We start from the raw sequence: 27,357 nt of genomic DNA on the forward strand, positions 1-27,357 counted from the left end.
ACATGAACCATGCGCCAGAGCCGCTCAGTGCTCTGTACAGACACTGGAGATAACTGATGTCATTTTGCAGTCAGTAAAACAAGACACCGTTCAGAAATATTTGTTTATTGCACACACAGAGAAGCTGGAATCATTTGCTTAGTAAGGTGCAGTTTCTGCAGAGACAGTAGACCCTGCACTCTTATGTCCTTCCCCCCCAACCTCCAAAATACATTCATCAATGACACTGCCAGCCACGCATGGTGGCACTGCCACCATGGAGTAGAGGGGTATATCCCACTTCTTCAAATAATATAAACTTTTTTTTTTTCTCAAAATTGGGAAACTTTTCGTGAAATGAATTAATTGCATTATATGTGTTACCCTACAGGGGCAGTCCCATTAGAAGTCCGTTCCTCAGACAATCTTTTGGTAAGATATCAAATTGTCAAAAAAAAGGTTCCTAAATTTCAAGACAAATGGAATGTAGGAATCATTGCAGGCTGTAGTAGGTACTGCTGTATTCTGTCACAATCAAAGCCACGAGCCAGCAGATGGCAGAATGGATTTTCGCTTCTGATAAAATGAAGTCACTGAAACAAACAGTATTAGTCTAGTTAGGACTGCCCTTGCTAGGATATTTCTTAAAGCAGCACTCCAGTGGTAAGGACCTGTTCCCATATTGTGGTTTACCTTTAGTGTAGGTGCAGACATCTAGTGAAATATCATAGAAACATGAAGAACTGCAATGTACTTGGATGAAGAGGACATGATAACACGGTATAAGGGTCCATTCACACGTCCGTTGTTTCTTTCCTGATCTGTTCAGTTTTTTGCGGAACAGATCTGGACCCATTCATTTTCAATGGGTCCTGAAAAAAATCGGACAGCACAATGTCAGATTTTTTTTCAGGACCCATTGAAAATGAATGGGTCCAGATCTGTTCCGCAAAAAACGGAACAGATCAGGAAAGAAACAACGGACGTGTGAATGGACCCTAAGGGTGCTGCCACGCTATGTTTTTTGGTTTGTAAATAACAGCAATTACAGTCTTGGAGGTTTTTTTATGTGGCATTTTTTTCCAATAGAGGTCTCTGAGGAAACACTGCCCCAAAAAACACGTTTGCATTGTGTTTTATATTTTACTACTGCCCAACATGTTAGATATGACCATGGCATTTGTCACTGCAACAAAATGCACAAGAACCACTGGAGGGGGTTTATTATGGCTGTATACCACTTTTTGGCATGCAGAAGTTGCATATTTTGTCAGAAGTGGTGGTCTGCAACAAACTGTTTTCCTTTTTGGCCTTTTACGATGCCCTTTCCACTTTAGCAGGCTGTGGGTGGGAGCTCCACAGCATGACACCTGAAATCTACTCCAGCTCCCAACAGGAGATGTGACAAATGTATTAATAAAGTTGGTATGTCACTCCAATGCAGGGCAAATTAACACCCACGAACATAATGCTGGTCTTAATAACCTTTCCCTGCTGTGTTTTTGCAAAACAAAAGACATATGTGGAGATTTATCCAGACTTCTATGCCAGTCAGTTTCTGTTCTAGTAAATCCGGAGTGCTGTGATAGGTTCAGCCCCTCCCTTTTATCATCACTTGGCCAGATGCTAAAAAAAAAAGTCAAAAATCATGGCGTGCACCATAATCTGCGACTTATTAATGCCACAAGAGTGCTGTAAAGACAATGATAAATGCCCCTAATAATATGAAACCAACCTAACGCAATTTGTCTGGCCAGGTACTGACTGCCGTTAGATATTCCCTGCTATAGTAGTTTAATCACACTACTTTTCCATTCTGGAAACAGGCCACAGAGATTGGAACCGTAGTCCATCACTGACCAGCTTTCAAATGGAAGCATGTTGGTCTATGATGGGAACAGAGAAATTCTTGTTTCATCCTAAGGCACCAAACCACTGATAAATCACAAAATGTGAAGAAGTCCTAAATGTGCTCTGCCACCACATTCCTCCTTCACGACGCGTGAAAGGTCCTGATGTGTAGCTTCTACGAATCTACGGCTATAAGAGACACTCAACCCCTCTCCTGCTTTATAACAGGATGTTTAGTGTACAGATTATACAGGTATATATATCTTAATATACAGCTGTGATATACATAATATGGCTTTCTAAATACAATCCATGAAATCGACAAACAGCAGTGAGATATAGAAACAAAATGAATCAAAACAAAAAAGGGGGGGGGAAAAAGCTTTACATAGTTGACAAAACACATACAGGTCCTTTGGTGCGAGGGATCTGGCAGATCCATGATCATTGGAGTGCCCGGTAGAGGTGAAGGGCTGCTTGGCACCACAGATAAACCAGGAGAAGGTTGTAAACTAGCAGCTGCAATTTCAGAGCATGCGTGTCTGGCTACCAGTGTTTTTCTTTTTCATATATATATTTCTTGTATTTTTTTTAATATTAAATCAAGCGTTGACACAGCAGCCTCATCAGTCGTACTGGTTACCCATTGGAAGGGTTAGACAGTATAGATTGGCATTCAGCTGTAGACAGTGGTTGCATTATTGCTGTAAGGATACATCTAATACCACAATAGCCCCCTGCACCATTGCTGCAATGCATACAGTTATTAGTACCACATCTGTCTCTAGGACTTACCGTACCCAGTCTTAATAACATTTTGGTGGTTTAACTCATTACAGGGAGAAAGCAGCACTAACTGTGCTGAACTAGCATTCATACGTGTGAGATCATGTGCCTCCCCTTTAAATAAAAATGATTATAAATTAAATTGCTTATGAACGATCATATAAATATAGGTGCTTCACATGATACCCATATGTGACTGTCACTGGATTAAGGTAGCCCAGGAGGACTAGAGCTGACACAAACTGCCCGCAGCCTGCGCAGAACTACTGGCTTGGTATGTTTTGGACTTAAGTAACAAACTTGTAGCTTTTACATTTTTGTTCTCCGAGTGAGGATCTATCAAGCAGGCCTTTTGGATTTGCAGATTCTTGTTAACCAACACTCATTAGCATCCAACAGCCTCTTCACTAATGGCAGGCCGGCTGCCTCTGTCCCATCTAATTGAAGATTTACGCACTTCAGGCAGAGCGCTCCACAGATCTCTGACATGGAACAGTGCCACATTTTCCTACTCCTGTAAACAGCAGAGGAGTTATGTGGTCGACTGCTGTCAGAGGTGGTATTTACTGAACTGACTACTAATTCCCCTGACATTTTCACACATTAATACCTCCACTATTCATCATGATGCTATGAAAATATTAGGAAATTAGCAAAAGACAAGGAGTGACTGACTACAAGTGCACATTTTACTTTCTCAATTATGTACCACCCAGAACAGATGAGGTTAGGTGTTCTCACTCTGTCACAAATTAGCGGACAGTCTCCCTCTTACTGGATCGGTATCTGGGGCACTAACCACAGAATCTTTCCTGCCTCCTAATGATGATCCCACTGCAGAGTCCGAGACACCACCAACTGTACCAGAAGAGGACAACTGGTGGGAGAGGGCAAGTCTTGCAGGGACAGGCACCCTTGGGCCTGCCTGTGGCCCTAAGCCCCCCTTGGCTGTAGAGGAGGTTAAGCTGCCGGTTACTTGAGAGGGAGCTGGTGGACTGCGGAGCGGGGATGCTCCTTGAGGCAGTGAGGGCTGTGAAGCAGAAAGTGGACGAGACTCGCGTGTTAGTGTAGCAGAATGCAGAGAGTGTGTACTCTTGTGTACAGAGAGCCGATGGGGAGAGGCAGAAGCCCCAGAATGGGTGAGAGAAAGTTGTGAGCCTGTTTGATGTTTGGCTGGATAGGCAAAGTTCTGAGACACTCTTGGTGATTGGTTTGGAGGACTGGGCACGACAGCAGACTGTCGACGTGGACCTTGGTGGGGAGGTGGATGATGCTGTAAGAGCTGCAGGGGTGGTTGGAACAGAGCTGGGGATACAGAAAAGGCTCCAGGCCCTCCTTGGGCATATTGGAGCCGTCTCATGATTCGGGGAGACCCCACTAATGGGCTAGCCATTGGAGGACAAAAGCTCATTGCCACGGCTTGCTGTAAAGTTGCAATAGCAGATGTGACTTGGGGTTGTGGAGAAGGAGGATTGCATGTGGCATACATCCCTCCACTCAGCTGGTTGAGCTCAGCCTGATGCACCATCTCACGATCATACTTTACAATCTCTTGGATAATTTCATTTTCCTGGTTGTTAAAAACACCCGAGTTCAAGTCATGCTGAACCTTGTGCATTAATATGGAATTCTTCTTCCCTGTGGGAAAGACAAATGTTCAATTAAACATGGTTTGATAATTTCAAACTTTTTAGGGCACTTTCAGATGAGCGTGTCCTGTGCAGATATCACGTGCCGTGTGTGGGGGTTATCCCTATTATGGACACTGCTTGTTTCTCTGGCGCACACAGCATTATACTGATTTATAATGCTGTGTGTCTGCATAACTTGTATCTAATTAATTATACTGACAGCATTATGTCAGTATACAGTAATTCTGGAGAAGTGAGGTCATACAGAGACGCACAGCATTATAAATCATTGTAATGATGTGTGCTCATCAGAGATGAGCAGTGTCCATAACGGGAAATCATGCATGAAGTGTGATTTCCGCACAGGACACGCTTGTCTGAAATTGGCATGATTATTTAAGTCGCCAGGTCACAATTAAAACATTCTCATAAGCTAGTTCTTCAGTGGCAAAGTATTTTGCAGCACTACACACAGATTGTCACTGATTACATTGGGCCTTGTCCCTAATGCAGCACAAATTTCAATTATTCTGCCGTTTTGGAAAACCTGAATAACTTAATACCCAAGGAAAACCCACACAAATACAGGGGGATTTATCATTGACTGTATGTCTGAAAACGATCCTTAAATTTTTTTTAAATTGTCTGGCTTGTCAAACGTACTACCAAATGGTACTGTTCTAACGAATAATGAAAGCAGCATTCATGTAGTCCTTGTGGTCCTTTAGTCACACTACTGCAAAACTGAAGACAATGGGGGAGATTTTTTAAATACTGGCCCCTTTTGGAGTGGTTTGCCAATCTACCTAATAGGGCAAAACTGGCTTTCTGACACACACTTACATACAGGAGCACTAATAACACTTTTTATTCACGTGCAGTGTTTCTTTATTATAAGAAAATTCCAACTCATATAAATTACACCAATGTAGTAAGACAACATGCAGAGATACCAGCAGTGGCGGATTACAATAGCGACATTCCAGCACCGACCCGAACGCCCACATACTGCAGCGGGGCACGGAAGCGCATAGTTTCCTGCCCCGCCGCCGATCACCGCCATAGGATTCAGGCCTAGTAGGCCTGAGGCCTATGCAGTAGTGAAATCCCGGCGCAGGCGGGCGTGATGACATCATTGTGCGCCTGTGCCAGGATGCAACACTGTGCGTGTGCGTGCCTGCCTCATCACGCCTTCCTCTCCTCCGCCTGGCCCTGAACACAGGTGAGTATTTAGCTTTTCATTTTTTTTTTTCTCCATTTTTTTATTTATTTCATGTGCCTACTTTGGGGGACATGTGGAGTGGGGACACACAGGAGGACATTAGTACATGTGGGGAAAATTACTATATGGAGGCAAATTATTATGGAAGGATAACTGTGGGGACAAATTATTATGGGAGGGACTACTATGTGTTGGGGCAGTGTGAGGGAAATTGCTATGTGGGAGAAATTACTATATAGGGGCGGTGTAGTTTGTAATACAGACACGTTAGATTTCTATAATGTGCCCTAGAATGCATGGGTCCGCTTCCATGATGCGGGGTGCACACCGACCCGCCTTTTGCGGGCAGCAATACAGCCACGGCTGCCCAACGCCCGTGTGCGTGAGGCCTTAGTGAGCTAAAAAAAAAAAAGGCGAACTCCAGAACACCTTTTGAACCAAAGCAACACAAGAAACAAATAGGAACAAGCCAACAAAGAAATCAGATTTCAATAAAGCGATTGTATGCATCAATAGCAAGCGGTCACGATCCTCTGTGAGTGCCTAGAACAATGATGGCCAACCTGCGGCTCTCCAGCTGTTGTAAAACTACAACTCCCACCATAGCCCTGCTGCAGTCTGGGCGTGCTGGGAGTTGTAGTGCTGGCCTAGAAGCTCCAAATCCAGAGCTGTTTGGAGTAAAGCTGCATCTTATACAATGAGGCCACTTTCACACAGTCAGTGATTGTGAGCTAAACCAGGAATGGAGGCTGCACAGAGATAAGGTATAACAGAAAGATTTGCATTGGATCTGTTTCTGACCCACATCTGGTTTTGGCTCACAATCATTATGGAGATCTGTGACCGAACACTGACTGTGTTAAAGTGCCCTACCTAGCAGAGACTCTTGAAGAAAAAAAAAAACTAAACTTTTTGGTATTTTTATTTGACCATCCATATAAAAAAACTTATTCCAATTTTCACTCTAGCCAGTAGAGCAATGGCAGTTCCTGCAGCTCACTTGTTAGCTTTACTGTGTAGACTGGGATAGGGTCTACAGGGTCATTATCATTAGTGATTTAATGATGACTACTGGACTGCTGGAGGCCTATTTAACACATAACAGCAACACTATAAACATAGATGAGGCTGTGTATGCATAACCCCTGTCACTCCTTACCCTCTAGTTTAGTGTTTCCCAACCAGTGTGCCTCCAGCTGTTGCAAAACTACAACTCCCAGCATGCCTGCACAGCCAAAGGCTGTCCAGGCATGCTGGGAGTTGTAGTTTTGCAACAGCTGGAGGCACACTGGTTGGGAAACACTGCTCTAGTTACACCCCATCACTTTCATGAGACCATTAACTTCCACTTCTGCAGCTATCATAAAGCACAGACATGCTCTTTAACAATGACCATATAACCAGAAAGTTTTTTTAAATTAAAAATAACTAGCTATACTATTAAAAAAAAACTAATAAACACATTAAGGCAGGTTTATTGTTGCATTAATGCACTGAAAAATACAGGAAGTCAGAACATCATATTATTGAAGGCCCTGCATGCTTTTTTCTGACATACAATATACAGTAAATATATCAGGAAGATGAGACAGGGCTCCACATTCACACTGACTGCATGTTGAGGAAACAGTTTTGTGCCACTAATAAAGGGCCCAGTGTCCTTGTATGGTAGACATTAATAAACCTCCCCCATTAGGACTTAAAGGGGTTGCCCAGGTTCAGAGCCGAAACTGGACATACCTCCATTTTCACCCTGGCAGCCCCCCTGACTTGAGCATCGGAGCAGTTTTTTTTTTAGATCAGGTGACGTATCGGGGCTCTCCATGGGGCTGCCAGGAAGCCCGGTGATGTCACCGGCATTGATGGGCAGGAGTTAGCACTGTCCTAGCCAGTAAAACTGCTAGGGCAGCGATAAAGCCCGCCAATCAGAGCCGGTGACGTCACCGAACACACTGCCGGGCAGAAGTTTCCGCCCGGCAGTGTGTTATTGAAAACAAAAGAGCCCGTGCCCTGCACAATTTAGCGCAGGGCAAGGGAGCGCATCGGAGCATGAGATGCTCCGATGCTAGGCTCAGGGGGGCTGCCTGGGTGAAAATAAGGGTATGTCCGGGTTCAGCTCTGAACCCGGACAACCCCTTTAAGTGAAAAACTGACCATAGAAACCGATCACAGTTCAGCTTTCCTTTCTGTAGAGAAGCTCTGGAAATAATAGCTATGTTATGGTTGGCTGTTAGATGCTAAATTATTTGGTATTAGTATTCTACTATTGTTAGTCTTATTTTTTTTTTGTTTAAAGGGGTTGTCTGGGATTAGCAAAAAGGTCTGCCAGATTGTAATTTCAGGAATTGCAACGGAGCACTATTCATTTAAATGTGGATAAACTGCAATACCAGACAATGCCCATGGAAACTAATGGTGAAGTTTCTGTATAAACATCTTGCATCATGTGTAGTCTGAGAGCGTTGCATCTGCTGGTAGCATACACTATAGCAGAAGTACAAATTCCTAGAAACACAGAAGACTGCCAAAAGAAAACGATCACATAGTCCATCTAGTGTGACCATCTATTTCCTTTTGATTTTTATCTTAGGATTATATATATATATATATATATATTTCACATTCTGTTAATTTTCCAATCACATCTGCTGGATATTTGTACCCAGTATCTACTACTCTTTCAGTAAAATAATATTTTCTGACATCGTTTCTGATCTTTCATCAAAATGCAAGCACTCTCTGCATACTTTTTTTTTCTCATTAAAGGGGTTTTCCGAATGTTTCATACTAATGACCTATCCTCAGGATAGCTTATTAGTATACAATCGGTGGGGGTCCACACCAGGCGATCAGCTGTTTGGGGGGAGTCCATTGTACAGCGGCTGCGCTTGGTATCGCAGCTCGGCCCCATTCACTTCTACGGGGCTGAGCTGTTCCTAGGCCATGTGACTGAGGAATGTGACTAGGAGGTCCCAGGAGTCAGACCCCCACCGATCAGATACTGATAACCTATCCTGAAATGGGTCATCAGTACAAAACACCGTTTTCCGAGACTTAAAATCGGTATCTGATGGGTGGGGACACCCGGTACCCCGCCGATAAACTGTTCGAGAAGACCCTCTTGCAGCTTTCCCTAGGCTGAATGACGGCGTGGCGCTGAGCTGCGATACCAAGCACAGCCGCTATACAATGTACGGTGCTGTGCTTGGTGACCTGAGAGAAGGCAGCAGTGCTCACAGGAGCCTTGTCAAAACAACTGATTGGTGGGGGTCCCGGGTGTCGGACCCCCACTGATCACATACTGATGACCTATCCAAGAGGATAGGTCATCAGTATTTAAACCTCAGAAAAGCATTTAAACGCTTCCTTTGCACATAGTTTCTATGGATAGATTTCTTTTTTTTTCAGTTATTTATTATGTGCGTTTTATGTGAAAACACATGAAAAAGGGCTGATCTAGAGAATGCTGTGACAGGGAAGAAATAATAAAAACTAGTGTAAAGGAAAACTGGCTTAGTTGACCATGGCAACCACTCAGATTCTACCTTTCATTTTCCAGAGGAGCTCTGGTTGCTATGGGCAACTCAGTTTTTTTTCAACCGGTTTGATAAGTCTCCCCCACAGTTAGTAGTATGATTATATTTTATATATATATACAGGTCCTTCTAAAAAAATTAGCATATTGTGATAAAGTTCATTATTTTCTGTAATGTACTGATAAACATTAGACTTTCATATATTTTAGATTCATTACACACCAACTGAAGTAGTTCAAGCCTTTTATTGTTTTAATATTGATGATTTTGGCATACAGCTCATGAAAACCCAAATTCCTATCTCAGAAAATTAGCATATTTCATCTGACCAATAAAAGAAAAGTGTTTTTAATACAAAAAAAGTCAACCTTCAAATAATTATGTTCAGTTATGCACTCAATACTTGGTCGGGAATCCTTTTGCAGAAATGACTGCTTCAATGCGGCGATGGCATGGAGGCAATCAGCCTGTGGCATTGCTGAGGTGTTATGGAGGCCCAGGATGCTTCGATAGCGGCCTTAAGCTCATCCAGAGTGTTGGGTCTTGCGTCTCTCAACTTTCTCTTCCCAATATCCCACAGATTCTCTATGGGGTTCAGGTCAGGAGAGTTGGCAGGCCAATTGAGCACAGTAATACCATGGTCAGTAAACCATTTACCAGTGGTTTTGGCACTGTGAGCAGGTGCCAGGTCGTGCTGAAAAATGAAATCTTCATCTCCATAAAGCTTTTCAGCAGATTGAAGCATGAAGTGCTCCAAAATCTCCTGATAGCCAGCTGCATTGACCCTGCCCTTGATAAAACACAGTGGACCAACACCAGCAGCTGACATGGCACCCCAGACCATCACTGACTGTGGGTACTTGACACTGGACTTCAGGCATTTTGGCATTTCCCTCTCCCCAGTCTTCCTCCAGATTCTGGCACCTTGATCTCCGAATGACATGCAACAGTCCAGTGCTGCTTCTCTGTAGCCAAGGTCAGGCGCTTCTGCCGCTGTTTCTGGTTCAAAAGTGGCTTGACCTGGGGAATGCGGCACCTGTAGCCCATTTCCTGCACACGCCTGTACACGGTGGCTCTGGATGTTTCTACTCCAGACTCAGTCCACTGCTTCCGCAGGTCCCCCAAGGTCTTGAATCAGTCCTTCTCCACAATCTTCCTCAGGGTCTGGTCACCTCTTCTCGTTGTGCAGCGTTTTCTGCCACACGTTTTCCTTCCCACAGACTTCCCACTGAGGTGCCTTGATACAGCACTCTGGGAACAGCCTATTCGTTCAGAAATTTCTTTCTGTGTCTTACCCTCTTGCTTGAGGGTGTCAATGATGGCCTTCTGGACAGCAGTCAGGTCGGCAGTCTTACCCATGATTGCGGTTTTGAGTAATGAACCAGGCTGGGAGTTTTTAAAAGCCTCAGGAATCTTTTGCAGGTGTTTAGAGTTAATTAGTTGATTCAGATGATTAGGTTAATAGCTCGTTTAGAGAACCTTTTCATGATATGCTAATTTTTTGAGATTGGAATTTTGGGTTTTCATGAGCTGTATGCCAAAATCATCAATATTAAAACAATAAAAGGATTGAACTACTTCAATTGGTGTATAATGAATCTAAAATATATGAAAGTCTAATGTTTATCAGTACATTACAGAAAATAATGAACTTTATCACAATATGCTAATTTTTTGAGAAGGACCTGTGTATATATATATATATATATATATATATATACACACACACACTATTGGCTTACATCTAACTCTGGATTATTTATTTTATTTTATTTCACTAAATGTCCTAATGAAATATAAAACAAGCAATATCTTATGTACATCAAACGTCAATTAATTGTTAACACTAAAAATATTGGCAGGTGTATTTACTGAAATAAAATACATTATCCAGGGGGGCATGATCTCCAATTGATCAGGACACTCTTTTTTAGCAAATAATTTTTAACCATAGAAACCTAAGGAAAGTTATATTTGTGTGGTCTCCTGGGATATATCGGGTGAATTTCAGGTGACTTCCACATTGCTTAGTCTCCAGAAGACCACTAGCTGTCACTGAATTCTATTCAGTGCATATGCTCTAAATTTTTCCAATGGAAGCATTCAATTTCCATATTAAAGGGAACCTGTCATGTGGATATTTGATTATAATCTAACTAATTATATACAATCATTAACTACTAAAAAGTGCCTTAGATGTATTCGCTTACTGGTGTGACAGATGGTTACCTCATAATATACACACAAAGATGCCGCATGCTAATGAGCCGATTTGAGTCCAGCGTGATGTGGTTGAGTCCAGCGTATATTTAATTCAGAGCTATAGCCACTCCCCCGCCCACCTGCTGCTGATTCATATGGAAAATAACTGTCAATCAGCAGCAGGTGGGCGGGGAGAGTCAGGAGCTCATGAATATTCAGAACTTATCATTATTAGCTGGAGCTTTTCAATAAAAGATGTTGGCAGATTGACTGGGTCAATTAAAGAAAGTGACCCAGCATTTTGCTAAGAGAATCAGTCACTTATTTATGTAGCCCTTAGTTAGGACACCATAAAACTGGTGACAGATTCCTTTTAAATATGGTGTACACAACCTCCTATGGGACCATACTAATACTATATCTCTGCTGTTGATTTTACACAATGGCAGATAATACAGATTACACTGTAGAAGACGCCACGGTCCAATGCATGCTGTATTTTCAAGAAGAATACAATGCCAGGGAGACGTTGCACAGATCAGCACTGCTGTGTGAATGAAGCTTAAAAGGAAAGAAGGTGTTTAAAGTAATCTTACCTATTCTGTCCAGTCTGTCTATGGCGACAGTCTCAAATGCACGCCTCATCATGGGATATTCTTCCAGAACCTCATTGAAATGATCCACAGAAAGAGAATATAAACGGCAATATGTGTCTGCTCGGACACTAGCTGTGCGCCGTCCTCGCGTCAGCAAGCAAATTTCTGCAAAACACAAAACTTGATGAACAAGTCTCCTGAACAACTGGACTGAATAGGGTCAATTTATTAAAGCTTCTATGTCCCTCCTCATTTTGCAAAAAGTGGTGCACTTGACACCTTTCTAAACAGTGGGAGGGGTGAGGCCTCTGTGGCTCGATAGATTTAACATTATTTATACTGAAAACTGGCTATATTATGGTGCATGGACATCTGAAGATGTGCTACAGTTATGAAACCCTTCTCGAACACTCCATGTAAATATACATCAGCGATGCAGGATGAGTTTACAGAGCGGGCTCGCTAGTTGAGTTTGCTTAATGCCTGGCAGGTGCCAGCTGTGTGATACAGCTGACACCCAGCCACAATGACAAGAATGGAGCTAACTCTAAGCCCGGTCATTTGACCTCCTCAGATGCCTTCTTTAATAGTGACCATAGCATCTAAGAGGTTAGTCAGAGGGATTGGGCTCCTCTGACCTTTAATCGGCATTCCTGCAGCACATTTGTGGGGTGCTGATTGCTTGCTATGGAAAACTAAGGCCTTGTGAAAGCTCCCTGGACTGCCATAGTACACTGCCTTATTATGCACTGCATGCAGCAGGGCTTAATAGGAAGCCTGTCCAAATCCCATAGATTGCAATAGTATACTACTGCAGTCTATGGTATAACCGATCGAATGATTGCATGTTGAAGTAACCTAGAAGAATAAAAAACAAAAACAAAACAAATGAAAACTAAAAAACGGTTTGTAAAAAATAAAAGGAATTTAAAACTCAAATCACCCCTTTTCCAATTGTACATAACAAAATAAATAAATAAATCATAATTGGTTTTGACACATCTTGAAAGGTCCAAACCATTTAAATAAAAGTTTTTATCCTGCTTGGTGAATGCCTTAATGACAAAAAAAAGAAATGCTGAAATTTATTTTTTTTGGTCACCTTGCCCCCTGACAAAAAAAAAAAAAAGGTCAAACAGTCATGCATACTAAATTGTTACAAATAAGAGCTACAGTTCATCCGCAAAAAAACAAACCTTCAAACAGCTGTGTAGATGGAAATATAAAAATGTTATGGATGTCAGAATATGGTGATGCAAAAGAAAGTCAGATTTTATTTTATTTTGTAGTTAAAACATAAAAATTATAGAAATTTGGTAACTGGGCTAATCTGCAGAATCTGACCGTTGTCATTTTTAGATGGCTGTAAAAACGAAATTTTCAATTTCACCCCACAAAGAATGTATTCCTATTTTTCATTACAAGATATGGAAATTTACACAGGGCCATTAAAAAGTACATCTTGCTTTACAGAAACCAAGCCCTTTACATGGCTAAGTCAACAGAAAAGTAAAGTTATGGCACTTGGAAGGCCGAGCGGAAAAAGTCAAAGTGCAAAAACAAAAATTGGCCAGTTCCTGAAAGGGTTCAGATATGTGCACACTACACGCCAACCTTATTCAACCCCACAGTGTTAGTATCTATTCCTGTAAATACTTTTACAACCTAACCTACTTCTGAGCACTGTACATAGCAGGTGACATATTCCATTTTTATTTGTTATATATTCCCACGGAGACTCCTGGGCTGCAGTTTCTCCCAAAAATCCCAGTTTACTCAGTCATTTCATTGTCAGAGATGGAGCGAGAAAGAGACACAAGGCCAGAGCATGCTGCACAGGGAATGCCCACTGTGCTCAGAGCTCTGCAGCTGCACGTTTAGGCTGGTCATGAAAACAGTAGAAGCAGTAAAGAAATCAGCTAACAACAAACTCACAACGTACAGAGATACATATGTTAAAAAAAAACAAAAAACGTTTTCCATGATGAAGATGTCTTTAAGACAAAGTAGTATAACAGCTGAGTCATCATGGTTTGTCTACTGAAGAATGATCCAGGAGCTGGAAATTACCAAAGCCGTGCTTGCATCTGCAGCAAGAGCATCCGTCTGCCTGATCCAGCGCAAATGCAATTATGTCGCAAAGCGGCTGGATCACTGCTAGATTCCATTATAATCACTAGGGATCCAGCATTGATCTGCTGACTCCAGCAATGTCGGGTCTGGTGAACGCCGGCAGCCTGACGGAAACGCTCATCAGAGATGTAAACGTGGCACGAGTAGTCTGGAGTAACAGAAACTTTAGAAATGATAAAACATTGAATAAATCATAATAAAGGGAAGTTTCATGACAGAACTGGTCTTACTCGCATAGTGTTCCCATATCTGGAAATGGTTTAAAGAGGTCACTATTCAGGAAGACAGCTAGATAGGATCAGTGAAGGTTTACACTACATTAAGATGAAGTAGACATTAAAGTTTTTTTTTTTTGATTTTTTTAACTGATAATCTATCCTCTGCATAGGTCTGACACCCGGGATCCCCCGCCAATCAGCAGTGCCGCAGCCTTCTCTTGGCTCACCAAGCACAGCACCATACATTGCATAGCGGCTGAGCTTGGTATCGCAGCTCAGAGCAGCACCTAAGCCATGTGACATCACATGGCCTAGGGAAAGCTGAGAGATGGCCGCGGCTCTACTGTGAGCACCGCTGCATTCTCAGACAGTTGATCGGCGGTGGTCCCCGATGTTGGACCCTAAGGCCCCTTTCACACGGGCGAGTATTCCGCGCGGATGCGATGCGTGAGTTGAACGCATTGCACCCGCACTGAATCCAGACCCATTAATTTCTATGGGGCTGTTCACATGAGCGGTGATTTTCACGCATCACTTGTGCGTTGCGTGAAAATCGCAGCATGCTCTATATTCTGCGTTTTTCACATAACGCAGGCCCCCTAGAAATGAATGGGGTTGCGTGAAAATCGCAAGCATCCGCAAGCAAGTGCGGATGCAGTGCGATTTTCACGCACGGTTGCTAGGAGACGATCGGGATGGAGACCCAATCATTATTATTTTCCCTTATAACATGGTTATAAGGGAAAATAATAGCATTCTGAATACAGAATGCATAGTAAAATAGCGCTGGAGGGGTTAAAAAAATAATAATTTAATTCACCTTAATCCACTTGATCGCGCAGCCGGCATCTCCTTCTGTCTCATCTTAGCTGTGTGCAGTAACAGGACCTGTGGTGACGTCACTCCGGTCATCACATGATCCATCACATGATCTTTTACCATGGTGATGGATCATGTGATGGACCATGTGATGACCGGAGTGACGTCACCACAGGTCCTGTTACTGCACACAGCTAAGATGAAGACAGAAGGAGATGCCGGCTGCGCGATCAAGTGGATTAAGGTGAGTTAAATAATGATTTTTTTTTTTAACCCTTCCAGCACTATTATACTATGCATTCTGTAGTCAGAATGCTATTATTTTCCTTAATAACCATGTTATAAGGGAAAATAATGCAATCTACAGAACACCGATCCCAAGCCTGAACTTCTGTGAAGAAGTTGGGGTTTGGGTACCAAACATGCGCGATTTTTCTCACGTGCGTGCAAAACGCATTACAATGTTTTGCACTCGTGCAGAAAAATTGCGCGTGTTCCCGCAACGCACCCGCACCTTTTCCCGCAAAGCCCGTGTGAAACCAGCCTAACCGATCATGTACTGATGATAGGATAGGAAAGGAAAAATCTCGGAAAACCCCTTTAAGTACACCAGTCAAGATGTAATCAAGTTGTGGTGTAGGTCTTCTACTTCATAAGAAGACATCAATTAAATGAAAACATGTGAATAACACCATTGTAATTACTTAGTCTTTCTGACTCACTAATGGATAATGTCTTAGCTGTGCCGTTCCCTAACCAGCAGACCAATAGTGTTTTAGCCATTGCTTAGAAACAACAGATGCAGCCCGTGGGTGACAACACCTGACCTGCATGACGTTGTGCAGATATGTCACTGTCACTCAGAGAAGGGTTGGAGAAGCGTATACATAATTAGACATGTTGTAGATCACTTAGGCTGCGTGAGGTGAACGCATTGCACCCGCACTGAATCCGGACCTATTCATTTCTATGGGGCTGTGCACATGAGCGGTGATTTTCACGCATCACTTGTGCATTGCGTGAAAATCGCAGCATGCTCTATATTCTACGTTTTACACGCAACACAGGCCTCATAGAAGTGAATGAGGCTGCGTGAAAATCGCAAGCATCCGCAAGCAAGTGGTTGCTAGGATGAAAGTCTAATCACTGTATTATTTTCCCTTATAACATGGTTATAAGGGAAAATAATAGCATTCTGAATACAGAATGCTTAGTAGAAGGTCAATTGTAGAAGGTCAATTGGGGGTTAAAATAAAATAAAAAAATTGGCTCACCTCCTCCTCTTGATCGCGTAGTTGTCGATCTTTTATTACTTCTTTAATCATGAGCTGGCGGCTAAAGGACCTGTGGTGACGTCACATCACATGGTCCATCACCGTGGTGATGGACCATGTGATGAGCTCAGTGACGTCACCACAGGTCCTTTGACAGGTCCTGAAGAAAGAACAGGAGACCGGCAGCTACGCGATCAATTGGAAGAGGTGAGTTAATTTATTTATTTATTTTTAACCCTCAATTGACCTTCTATATTAAAGAATGGTATTATTTTCCCTTATAACCATATTATAAGGGAAAATAATTACATCTACACAACCTTGTACCCAAACCCGAATTTCAGTTAAGAAGTTCGGGTGTGGGTACCACATTCAGTTTTTTATCACGCGCGTGCAAAACGCATTGCAACCCGCGCTATAAAAACTGAACAACGGAACGCAATCGCAGTCAAAACTGACTGCAATTGCGTACCTACTCGCGCAGGTTTGCCGCAATGCACCCGGGACGCATCCTGAGCCAAGTGTGAACCCAGCCTAAAGGGGTTATGCCGTGATTGATGTAAAAAAATAAATACAAATCTAAAATCATATGGTATATGACAATCTCCTTCTAACAAAGCTAAAACCAACTGTGTACCTCACATGTATCCAGAGAGCTCACCATTCATCATTGCTACAATTGTTCTGCTAGATTTATATCAGTCTGGCAGCTTCGGGGGGTGTCCTTTCTGCTGCAGCTCTTTCCCTGTACCTGCCACAGCTTATAACAGAAGAAATGGCTGGGGGCAGTTGAAGATTTAGGGCAGACACACAAACTAGTTTAGTGTGAGAAACTCGCTGCATGTGGCAATGTGATTTCCCGTTCTAACGTCTGCTCCTCTGACAGGATCACACAGCATTATTGTGATTTATAATACTGTGTGTCTCTGTGAGACCTGGAATTAAATGAATAAGGCCTCATGCACACGACCGTTGTTGTGTCCCGTGTCCGTTGTTCCGTTTTCCGTGATTTTCTGCGGACCCATTGACTTTCAATGGGTCCGTGGAAAACTCGGCTAATGCACCGTTTGTCATCCGCGTCCGTGATCCATGTTTCCAGTCCGTGAAAAAAATAAGACCTGTCCTATTTTTTTCACGGACAACGGTTCGCGGACCCATTCAAGTCAATGGGTCCGTGAAAAAACACGGAGGCACACAAAATTGTCATCCGCGTCCGTTTTTTTCCTATCGTTTGCATGGCAAACTTGACTTATATTTTTTTTTACTTTCCTTCATGTCTGGTGATCCTCCAAAAATAAAAGAAAGACACACGGAAACAAAAACAGATCACGGAACAACGGAACCCCGTTTTGCGGACCGCAAAAAAATACTGCCGTGGGCATGAGGCCTAACACTGACAGCATCCTGTCAGTATAATTCAACTGATTACATATCTCACAGGGATACACAGCTGTATAATGCCGTGCGATCCTGTCAGCGGAGCAGAGGTCAGAACGGGAAATCACATTGCCACATGCAGCGAGTTTCTCACACTGGACTCGCTTGTGTGTCTGTCCTAAATCTTCAACTGCCCCCAGCCATTTCTTCTGTTATAAGCTGTGTCAGGTACAGGGAAACAGCTTTCTCACTTTCACCTCGCTAGTGTGTGCCTGCCCTTAAACTGGGCATGTGCGGCCTTCTCAGTGAGGTGGACAAAGAAATAAGGAAAAGAACAAACAGCAGGTGGCGCTACACAGATAAATTTTATTGAATAGCTCAGTGACTATACTAAATATTTTAATTACATGCAATTACAAAAGTATTCAGATCCAGGTGCTGGTTTGAAGTGTAGAATATGTTTCATGGCATAACCCATTTAAGGCACATTCAGGCAAGCAATCAATGTTCATGTTTCTGTGCTGTACAGACAGCATCCAAACTTAACTTGACCATCGGTCCATGCAGAGAGAATCGCAGTATGCACTACTTTGGTCCAATTTTCGTGCAACTTTAAAAAGCTGCCATTTTTTAGGGACCGGAACATAGACTAGTTTTACATCGCTCGTCTGAATGTGCATAAGTTTGTGTTTTATTTTATTTTATAGCTTTTGTTTTTTTTATGGAACAGAGACAGGAGAGGACGGGCCATAGACCCTAGAGGGAAATTTCCCGGTGAGCCGATGCCCAGGGGGCGGCCCATGCCCTCCTCATGATTGCCAGACAGGTACATTAATTAATGTAGCAGCATCAGGCACGCATGCACCTGGCCAGCACCCGCAGGCTCCCTCCTATATTCAACTGTATTGCCGTCCTCAGGATGATAATACAGTTTCATACTGTGGTGAGGTATTCTGCTGGGGCGGTATCTTGTCCTGCACTATGGTATTGCTGGCCCCTTCTACTTATGTTGTCTCTGCCTACATGTGTTGGCCATCCTATTTGTGTTGACAGAAGATGGGGCCACTTTGTTTTCCAGGGCCACTTTAAGTTCCTAGTCCACCCTTAAACTGAGGGATAGATCAGTTGGGGGCATTATGTAAGGCTTCATTCACACGTCCGTGGAACATGGTCCATGAGATACCGGACTGGCATCCTGCCTAGTGCAGGAGCGCACTGTCATTGATTGCTATGACACTGAGCTTTGTGCTGCAGTACAGCAATATAGATCATACAAGTTTATTACTGTACTGCAGCAGCACAACGCGCACAGCGTCATAGCAAAACACTGTGCGCTCCTGCACCAAGCAGGATGCCAGTCCGGTATCTCATGGACAGTGTTCCACGGACGTGTGAATAAAGCCTAAACCAGAAACGTGCACTCTCTCTTACCTCCAAAGTAAGAGCCGTCCGAGAGCTTGACCTCCTTGTTGCCTTTGGTAAGCACGCTAACCACACCATGTTGGATGAAGTACATCTTCTTGCCAATGGTTCCCTCACGAATGATGTAGTCGGTAGGTTGAAAGACCTCAAATTTCAGCTTGGTAAGCATTGCAGTGACAAAGCAGGGGTCTGCATTGGCAAACAGAGGCATAGATGCGACCAGTTTCCTACAATTAAAATTGACGATCTCCTGGCATAGGGATGGAAGCCAAAGCAAGAAGGAGATTAACAAGATGTAGATATACATAGCATAGATGTTGTTATGCAGAAATATTTATTTTCAAAGGTCAACATTTTCCATTTGATAATTTCACTAATTAAAGGGGTTTTCAGGGGGGGGGGGATTTATGTTAAAAAGTGCCAGGATGGATTAATAATCCTTACTGATAACCCGCCATTAGCACTGCATGTCGATCCCGGACCAGGGCTTGTAGAGCAGTGCAGACCGAAGGGGGAATCAGTAGGGTTGAGTAACGCGTCTTTATTCTTTTTATCGCTTCTGGCCTTTTTGACATTTTTACATTATCTCTGAGCTCCATTTTTATTACTTTTTTATTGAAAATGTTCTACCGTTCTGCTCTCCCTGGCTGGCTGTGGTTTCGTCTAACACTGCAACCACGGCTAAGCCCACACATGGCTTCCACCCATCTCCCAGTAACGTGTAGGGAATATAATGGTTTGTAGTGGCTCACCCGACTATTGCATATGGAGTAGGTGCCCCAACTGATATAGACACACCCCGTCTATAGAGAAAGATCAATGTCAAATATAGAGTAGTTGTGCACACCTCATTTGGAAGAATACAACTGACGTATAGAACAAAGGTAATTACACTTTTATTCCAATAACTATATGGCAGTATCCAATGTACAAGGAATCTCAGAGATAGGCCTCATGCACACGGACGTTTTTTTTCACGGTCCGCAAAACGGGGTTCCGTTGGTCCGTGATCCGTGACCGTTTTTCCGTCCGTGGGTCTTCCTTGATTTTTGGAGGATCCACGGACATGAAAAAAAAGTCATTTTGGTGTCCGCCTGGCCGTGCGGAGCCAAACGGATCCGTCCTGAATTACAATGCAAGTCAATGGGGACGGATCCGTTTGATGTTGACACAATATGGTGCCATTTCAAACGGATCCGTCCCCATTGTCTTTCAATGTAAAGTCTGGAGTTCTGTTATACCATCGGATTGGAGTTTTCTCCAATCCGATGGTATATTTTAACTTGTAGCGTCCCCATCACCATGGGAACGCCTCTATGTTAGAATATACTGTCGGATATGAGCTACATCGTGAAACTCATTTCCGACAGTATATTCTAACACAGAGGCGTTCCCATGGTGATGGAGACGCTTCAGGTTAGAATATACAAAAAAACTGTGTACATGACTGCCCCCTGCTGCCTGGCAGGTGCTGCCAGGCAGCAGGGGGCAGACCCCCCCCCTGTTTTTAACTCATTGGTGGCCAGTGGGCCCCCCCTCCCCTGTTGTTAACTCCTTGGTGGCCAGTGTGCGCACCCCCCTCCCTCCCTCCATTGTTTTAATACATTGGGGCCAGTGTGCGCGCGCCCCCCAACCCCCCTCCCTCCCTCTATTGTTTTAATACATTGGGGCCAGTGTGCGCGCGCCCCCCCAACCCCCCCTCCCTCCCTCTATTGTTTTAATACATTGGGGCCAGTGTGCGCACCCCCCCACCCCCCTCCCTCCCCCCATTGTAATCATCATCGGTGGCAGCGGAGTAGAAGATTTTCATACTTACCTGGCTGCTGGCTGCTGCGATGTCTGCGTCCGGCCGGGAGCTCCTCCTACTGGTAAGTGACAGCAATGCGCCGCACAGACCTGTCACTTACCAGTAGGAGGAGCTCCCGGCCGGACGCAGACATCGCAGCAGCAAGCAGCCAGGTAAGTATGAAAATCTTCTACTCCGCTGCCACCGATGATGATTACAATAGAGGGAGGGAGGGGGGGGGGGGGGGGGTTGGGGGGGGTGCGCACACTGGCCCCAATGTATTAAAACAATAGAGGGAGGGAGGGGGGGTTGGGGGGGCGCGCGCACACTGGCCCCAATGTATTAAAACAATAGAGGGAGGGAGGGGGGGTTGGGGGGCGCGCGCACACTGGCCCCAATGTATTAAAACAATAGAGGGAGGGAGGGAGGGGGGTGCGCACACTGTGCCACCAACAGTTAACAACAGGGGAGGGGGGGGGCCGCACAATGATATTCAAACTGGGGAGGGGGGGGGTCTGCCCCCTGCTGCCTGGCAGCCCTGATCTCTTACAGGGGGATATGATGGGGTTAATTGTACTATCATATCCCCCTGTAAGAGATCGGGTGCTGCCAGGCAGCAGGGGGCAGTCTTGTACACAGTTTGTAGTGTATTCTAACTAGAAGCGTCCCCATCACCATGGGAACGCTTCTGTGTTAGAATATACTGTCGGATCTGAGTTTTCACGAAGTGAAAACTCAGCTCTGAAAAAGCTTTTATGCAGACGGATCTTCGGATCCGTCTGTATGAAACTAACCTACGGCCACGGATCACGGACACGGATGCCAATCTTGTGTGCATCCGTGTTCTTTCACGGACCCATTGACTTGAATGGGTCCGTGAACCGTTGGCCGTGAAAAAAATAGGACAGGTCATATTTTTTTCACGGCCAGGAAACACGGCTCACGGATGCGGCTGCCAAACGGTGCATTTTCCGATTTTTCCACGGACCCATTGAAAGTCAATGGGTCCGTGAAAAAAAACGGAAAACGGCACAACGGCCACGGATGCACACAACGGTCGTGTGCATGAGGCCATATTCAAGGGCAAATAAACCTATGAATATCTCAGATGGTCCCCAAGTGGTTATAGACCTCTGACCGTTCAAAGAAAATAACAAATATTATAAATTAAAATAGTATTAGAAATATGTAAAGTAAAAATCTGTAGAATAAAAAATCTAGCAATTCTCTTCAAATGGGTATAATCATTAATCATAATTCATCAATATAGTGATCGAAAGTTCATCCACAATTCGGCCAAGTGAGAGCAGTAAATGATATCCACAATGGGACCACAAATACAAATAAAAACACAACGTGAGGTGTATAATAAAACGTGAATATATAGAAGAAAATATACAAAAGTAAATCCACCTGAATATTATAATAAATTCATAAAATGAATCCACCTATAAAGAATCAAAATAGAATCATTCAGGATGTTTCCACCTATATATGAGAAGTTCCACCTGTAGAGTAGGGGGAAGAAGAGGGAGGATTCCACCTCTATATAATAGTAAACTGTGTGTGAAGATTCTTCCAATGATTACTCCATCCACAGCGGAATTGCAATGGTTAAAATGGAACAAAAGATTAAAAAAAAGTTCATCCACTATGAAAAACGGCACTGTATTGCAATAGATGGATTTGAATGTTTCCAATTACGTGACAATGTGTCACTTCAGTGTTGAAATGAGGTATCATATATTGGAATACATTAGTGATTGTTGCAACTTTTAGCGGTTCCTGCAATTATATAGGTGATCGGGCTAGGAGATAGTGCCCGTACTCACAGTTCGATGTCTCGACTGGAACACAAACTGGCAGTATCGCAGCACAGCGGAGGGTCGGCTAGTGTACTACGTGTCTGCCGCAGACATCCTGAATGATTCTATTTTGATTCTTTATAGGTGGATTCATTTTATGAATTTATTATAATATTCAGGTGGATTTACTTTTGTATATTTTCTTCTATATATTCACATTTTATTATACACCTCACGTTGTGTTTTTATTTGTATTTGTGGTCCCATTGTGGATATCATTTACTGCTCTCACTTGGCCGAATTGTGGATGAACTTTCGATCACTATATTGATGAATTATGATTAATGATTATACCCATTTGAAGAGAATTGCTAGATTTTTTATTCTACAGATTTTTACTTTACATATTTCTAATACTATTTTAATTTATAATATTTGTTATTTTCTTTGAACGGTCAGAGGTCTATAACCACTTGGGGACCATCTGAGATATTCATAGGTTTATTTGCCCTTGAATATCTCTGAGATTCCTTGTACATTGGATACTGCCATATAGTTATTGGAATAAACGTGTAGGGAATATAGCTTCAACGGGGCTATTTCAAGGGTTAGATCTATTAATACCACTTATCTACTAGTATTAGCAGCCTCAGTTATAATAAAGGGACACTAGAATCACATTTTTATCACAGATTAGCCTGTATGTGAATATTCTATGTATTTATTTTTTATATTTTTTCCCAAAAAAAAATGGTGGATAGTTTACTGGATATTACTTTTTGAAGTCACTCCGTGTATTCTACTTTTTGCCCTGGCTCTAAAAGCGAATGTGTCATCAGAAAATGACCTATTGTTTAAATCTGATTTTTATGTTAAACTTTTTTTTTTTTTTTTTTTTTTTTTTTTTTTTTTGGTGCTTTATTTTAACATTTTCCCATTTCACATGTCACTATATATTTTAAAAAAAAATTCTTAAATTCTGCAGTTCTCACACTTGCCACTAGGCCTAAAATATGTCAAGATTGTCTGTTCTTTGATATACGGTAGGCGATTTTCCTTATAAAGATGCATGATCCGTTGTACTACTTCATCTTTTATACCCAGATGCTACAACTGGAGGAGAATCAGGCTAAGCGGATTAATATGAAAGCTTCCAAACAATCACAGGGAATTTCCAACAAATCTGTGTTTAATGCAACCGTTTGGTACAATATATTCGGATGTGTCAGAGACCATTCGTGTTCATCAGACGTCTGCACATCTATAGCTACACAGAGAATAAAGTGAATAATCTTCTGTGCTACTCATAAGGGTCCATTCACACGTCCGTAAGTGTTCTGCGGATCCATAAAACACTGACACTGGCAATGTGCATTCCCCAATTTGCAGACCGCACATCGCCGGCACTATAATAGAAAATGCCTAATCTTGTCCGCAATTGCGGACAAGAATAGGATATGTTCTATTTTTTTAGCGGAAATGGAAGCACGGATGCGGAAGTGCGGATCCGCAAATGCGGATGCGGACAGCACATTCCGGCCCCAATGAAAGTGAATGGGTCTGCACCCGTTCCGCAAAATTGCGGAATGGATGTGGACCCATTTTGCGGACGTGTGAATGGACCCTAAGTCATATTGTGGTGAGTTTCCAGGGCTTGGCAAACACCTGTCAGATTCCCCGTACACATGCATGCTCAACTCAGCCAAGCTGCCTCTTAAAAAAAATAAAAGGTAAGAAATTGTGAAAAGGTATTAAAACGTTAAAAAAAAGCTACTATATTTGGCATTGTTGTAATCATACTGAACCAGATTATAAAAATATCATGTTATTTATGCCAAAAAGTGAAAAATGTATAATGTAAAAACTTAGTAGCAGTATTTCAGTTTTTTCCCTTCCCCCTTCCAGAAATATGGACAGAGGTGTGTACCCCAAAAACTGCACTATTAAAAACTACAACCTGTCCCACAAAAAACAAGCCCTCATACGACTACATAGACTGAAAATTAAAAAAGGGAATTGCTTGGTCATTAAGAGGTTAATTAATGTTTTTTTTTTGGAAGAACTTGAACATCAGTCTGCCTGTTCTGGTGAAGCTGTTGGGGAAACCAAACAAAACATCTATTTTTATACTGTTTATAGCTAAAAATTATTCTACAAGATTCTCATCTAATTAAGCAAGTTTTGGTCATGCCTTTAGTTTAGATTTTTTATCCCAGAATGTCGGGCAGATTGTTCTCAAGCCCGCAGCTATTAATGGTGTTGCCAATAAAGGCTTGAACAGGGACTAAAGTACTCAGTATAAAGGAATCTGCTACTGAAGTCAGGTGGAATACCATATCCAATTACATGCACACCTTATCTCCAGCTTTTGTGAAGGCTATATCGATTTCATAAGAATTTAGCTATAATGAGTGTTTATGAGCTCTAAGGAATTCAGAGATAAGGTCTAAACATCCAGCCATCAGAGCAGCAACATGACTGGTCTAGTAAGATAGGACAAAAACCGCAATTTTTTTTATTTTTTTATTTTTATATATTTTTTTTTAGAAAGACCAAATGAAAAAATAATCTTTAGCCCAAAATGAGTAAAATTCAGTAAAACAAATTGGCACCAAAATAGCCTTTAAATATGTCACATCTATCCTTTTGTTAAAGGGGTATTACAGTTTCAGCATATAAACCCCTTATTCACTGCATGATGACATGTTATATATTTTTACTATATATACATTCTGTGTCAAAACCTCACAGTCTTCAAGACATCTTCTTACTGTCATTTAGTAATAGCCTGTTAGGATAAAAATCTGTCCTAGTCATATGATGGACACACTGGTGCATGTTTTTTTTTGGTCCAAATGATAGCACCATGCTAGTTTACTAGATCATTGAGACTTTTCGTGTCTTCCATTCTGGTAATTATGTGAAGATATGTAGACTTACACATAAGCAGCATGTATGTACTCTGCACACCTTGAAATTTTTTTTTTAAGAGGTGTTGTTCATCTTAGGCTCTTTTTGTGCCAGATTATTAGCCCAGAACATAATTTTTTTGTACATTTTTTTTTACCAAACTTTGGTTGAAATGTAAAGTGCTGGATGACATTTTCACAATGTGTCGGTTGTCTCAGAAAATATATGGGTATGGGGAAAAGGATTTTTGACATTTATAATTCAGCTTTGTATAAAAATTCACAGTAAAGTGGGAAAAGGCTTAACCTAATGTTCCAATGCATTTTCTGTTGGAGGCTCATTAAAAAAAAAAGGCCTTTCACCATCAACAAGATTCATACCTCCCTCAAAGGTTCGTTCAGCTCCTCCAGAATACTGTCTTCATCAAACATCTTCCCTTGATATCGATGCTCGTAATAATCATGAAGCCTTTGGCGAAAATCTGCAGGCAGTTTATGGAAGGACATGTACTGTTCTACTTGCTTGTACTGTAAATATAAGATAGAATATGATATCGGAGACATTAGGGAAAATGCAATCATTTAAACACAACATTCACATACAAATACCCTCCACCAATGACCATAAAGCATTCCACCATCCTTCTATGACTACCTAAAGAATTACTAAGCCTGGAAATGAATGCTAAAAGTAAAAAAAAAATAGGAGGTGCCCTCACTACTATTCAGTTTAAGCCAGTCTTGTAGAAATCCTGTGGAGAACACAAGAGTTAGGCCCCTTTCACACGGACGAGTATTCCACGCGGATGCGATGCGTGAGTTGAACGCATTGCACCCGCACTGAATCAGGACCCATTCATTTCTATGGGGCTGTTCACATGAGAGGTGATTTTCACGCATCACTTGTGCGTTGCGTGAAAATCGCAGCAAGCTCTATTTTGTGCGTTTTTTTACGCAACTCAGGCCCCATAGAAGTGAATGGGGCTGCGTGAAAATCACAAGCATCTGCAAGCAAGTGCGGATGCGGTGCGATTTTCACACGCGGTTGCTAGGAGACGATCGGGATGGAGACCCGATCATTATTATTTTCCCATATAACATGGTTATAAGGCAAAATAATAGCATTCTGAATACAGAATGCATAGTACAATAGCGCTGGAGGGGTTAAAAATAAATAAAAAAGAATTAAACTCGCCTTAATCCACTTGATCACGCAGCCCGGCTTCTCTTCTGTCTTCATCTTTGCTGTAAAGGAGGAAAAGGACCTGTGGTGATGTCACTCCGGTCATCACATGGTCCGTCACATGATCTTTTACCATGGTGATCGATCATGTGATGGCCCATGTGATGACCGGAGTGATGTCACCACAGGTCCTTTTCCTGCAAACAGCAAAAAAGAAGACAGAAGAGATGCCGGCTGCGCGATCAAGTGGATTAAGGTGAGTTTAATTATTTTTTATTTTTTTTAACCCCTCCAGCGCTATTGTACTATGCATTCTGTATTCAGAATGCTATTATTTTCCCTTATAACCATGTTATAAGGGAAAATAATACAATCTACAGAACACCGATCCCAAGCAGTTCGGGTTTGGGTACCAAACATGCCGATTTTTCTCACGCGCGTGCAAAACGCATTACAATGCGGAAAAATCGTGCATGTTCCCGCTACGCACCCGCACCTTTTCCCGCAACGCCCGTGTGAAAGAGGCCTTAATGTCCTGCTGATCTCTTCCATCTTCAGCTGGAGACCAATAGAGGGGCTTAAACAATGGACAGACTTTTTGGCCTACTGCAGATACGGCATAGTTGGA

The 27,357-nt window shown here is 42.5% G+C and overlaps 1 protein-coding gene across 1 annotated transcript in view; it reads right to left on the reverse strand.

Annotated features, from left to right (window-relative positions):
* Positions 1 to 919: 919 nt before the first annotated feature.
* Positions 920 to 27,357, reverse strand: part of HCN2 (hyperpolarization activated cyclic nucleotide gated potassium and sodium channel 2) — a 119,469-nt gene continuing 93,031 nt past the window's right edge. The window contains exons 5-8 of the mRNA XM_044269687.1: positions 25,928 to 26,074; positions 19,056 to 19,296; positions 11,804 to 11,968; positions 920 to 4,254 (exon numbers count right to left, since the gene is read on the reverse strand). Of these exons, the coding sequence (XP_044125622.1) occupies positions 3,362 to 4,254; positions 11,804 to 11,968; positions 19,056 to 19,296; positions 25,928 to 26,074 (1,446 nt within the window). The 3' untranslated portion in view covers positions 920 to 3,361. The remainder of the gene's footprint in view (positions 4,255 to 11,803; positions 11,969 to 19,055; positions 19,297 to 25,927; positions 26,075 to 27,357) is intronic.

This window comes from Bufo gargarizans, chromosome 1 (genome assembly GCF_014858855.1).
Source record: "Bufo gargarizans isolate SCDJY-AF-19 chromosome 1, ASM1485885v1, whole genome shotgun sequence".
NCBI lineage: Eukaryota > Metazoa > Chordata > Amphibia > Anura > Bufonidae > Bufo > Bufo gargarizans.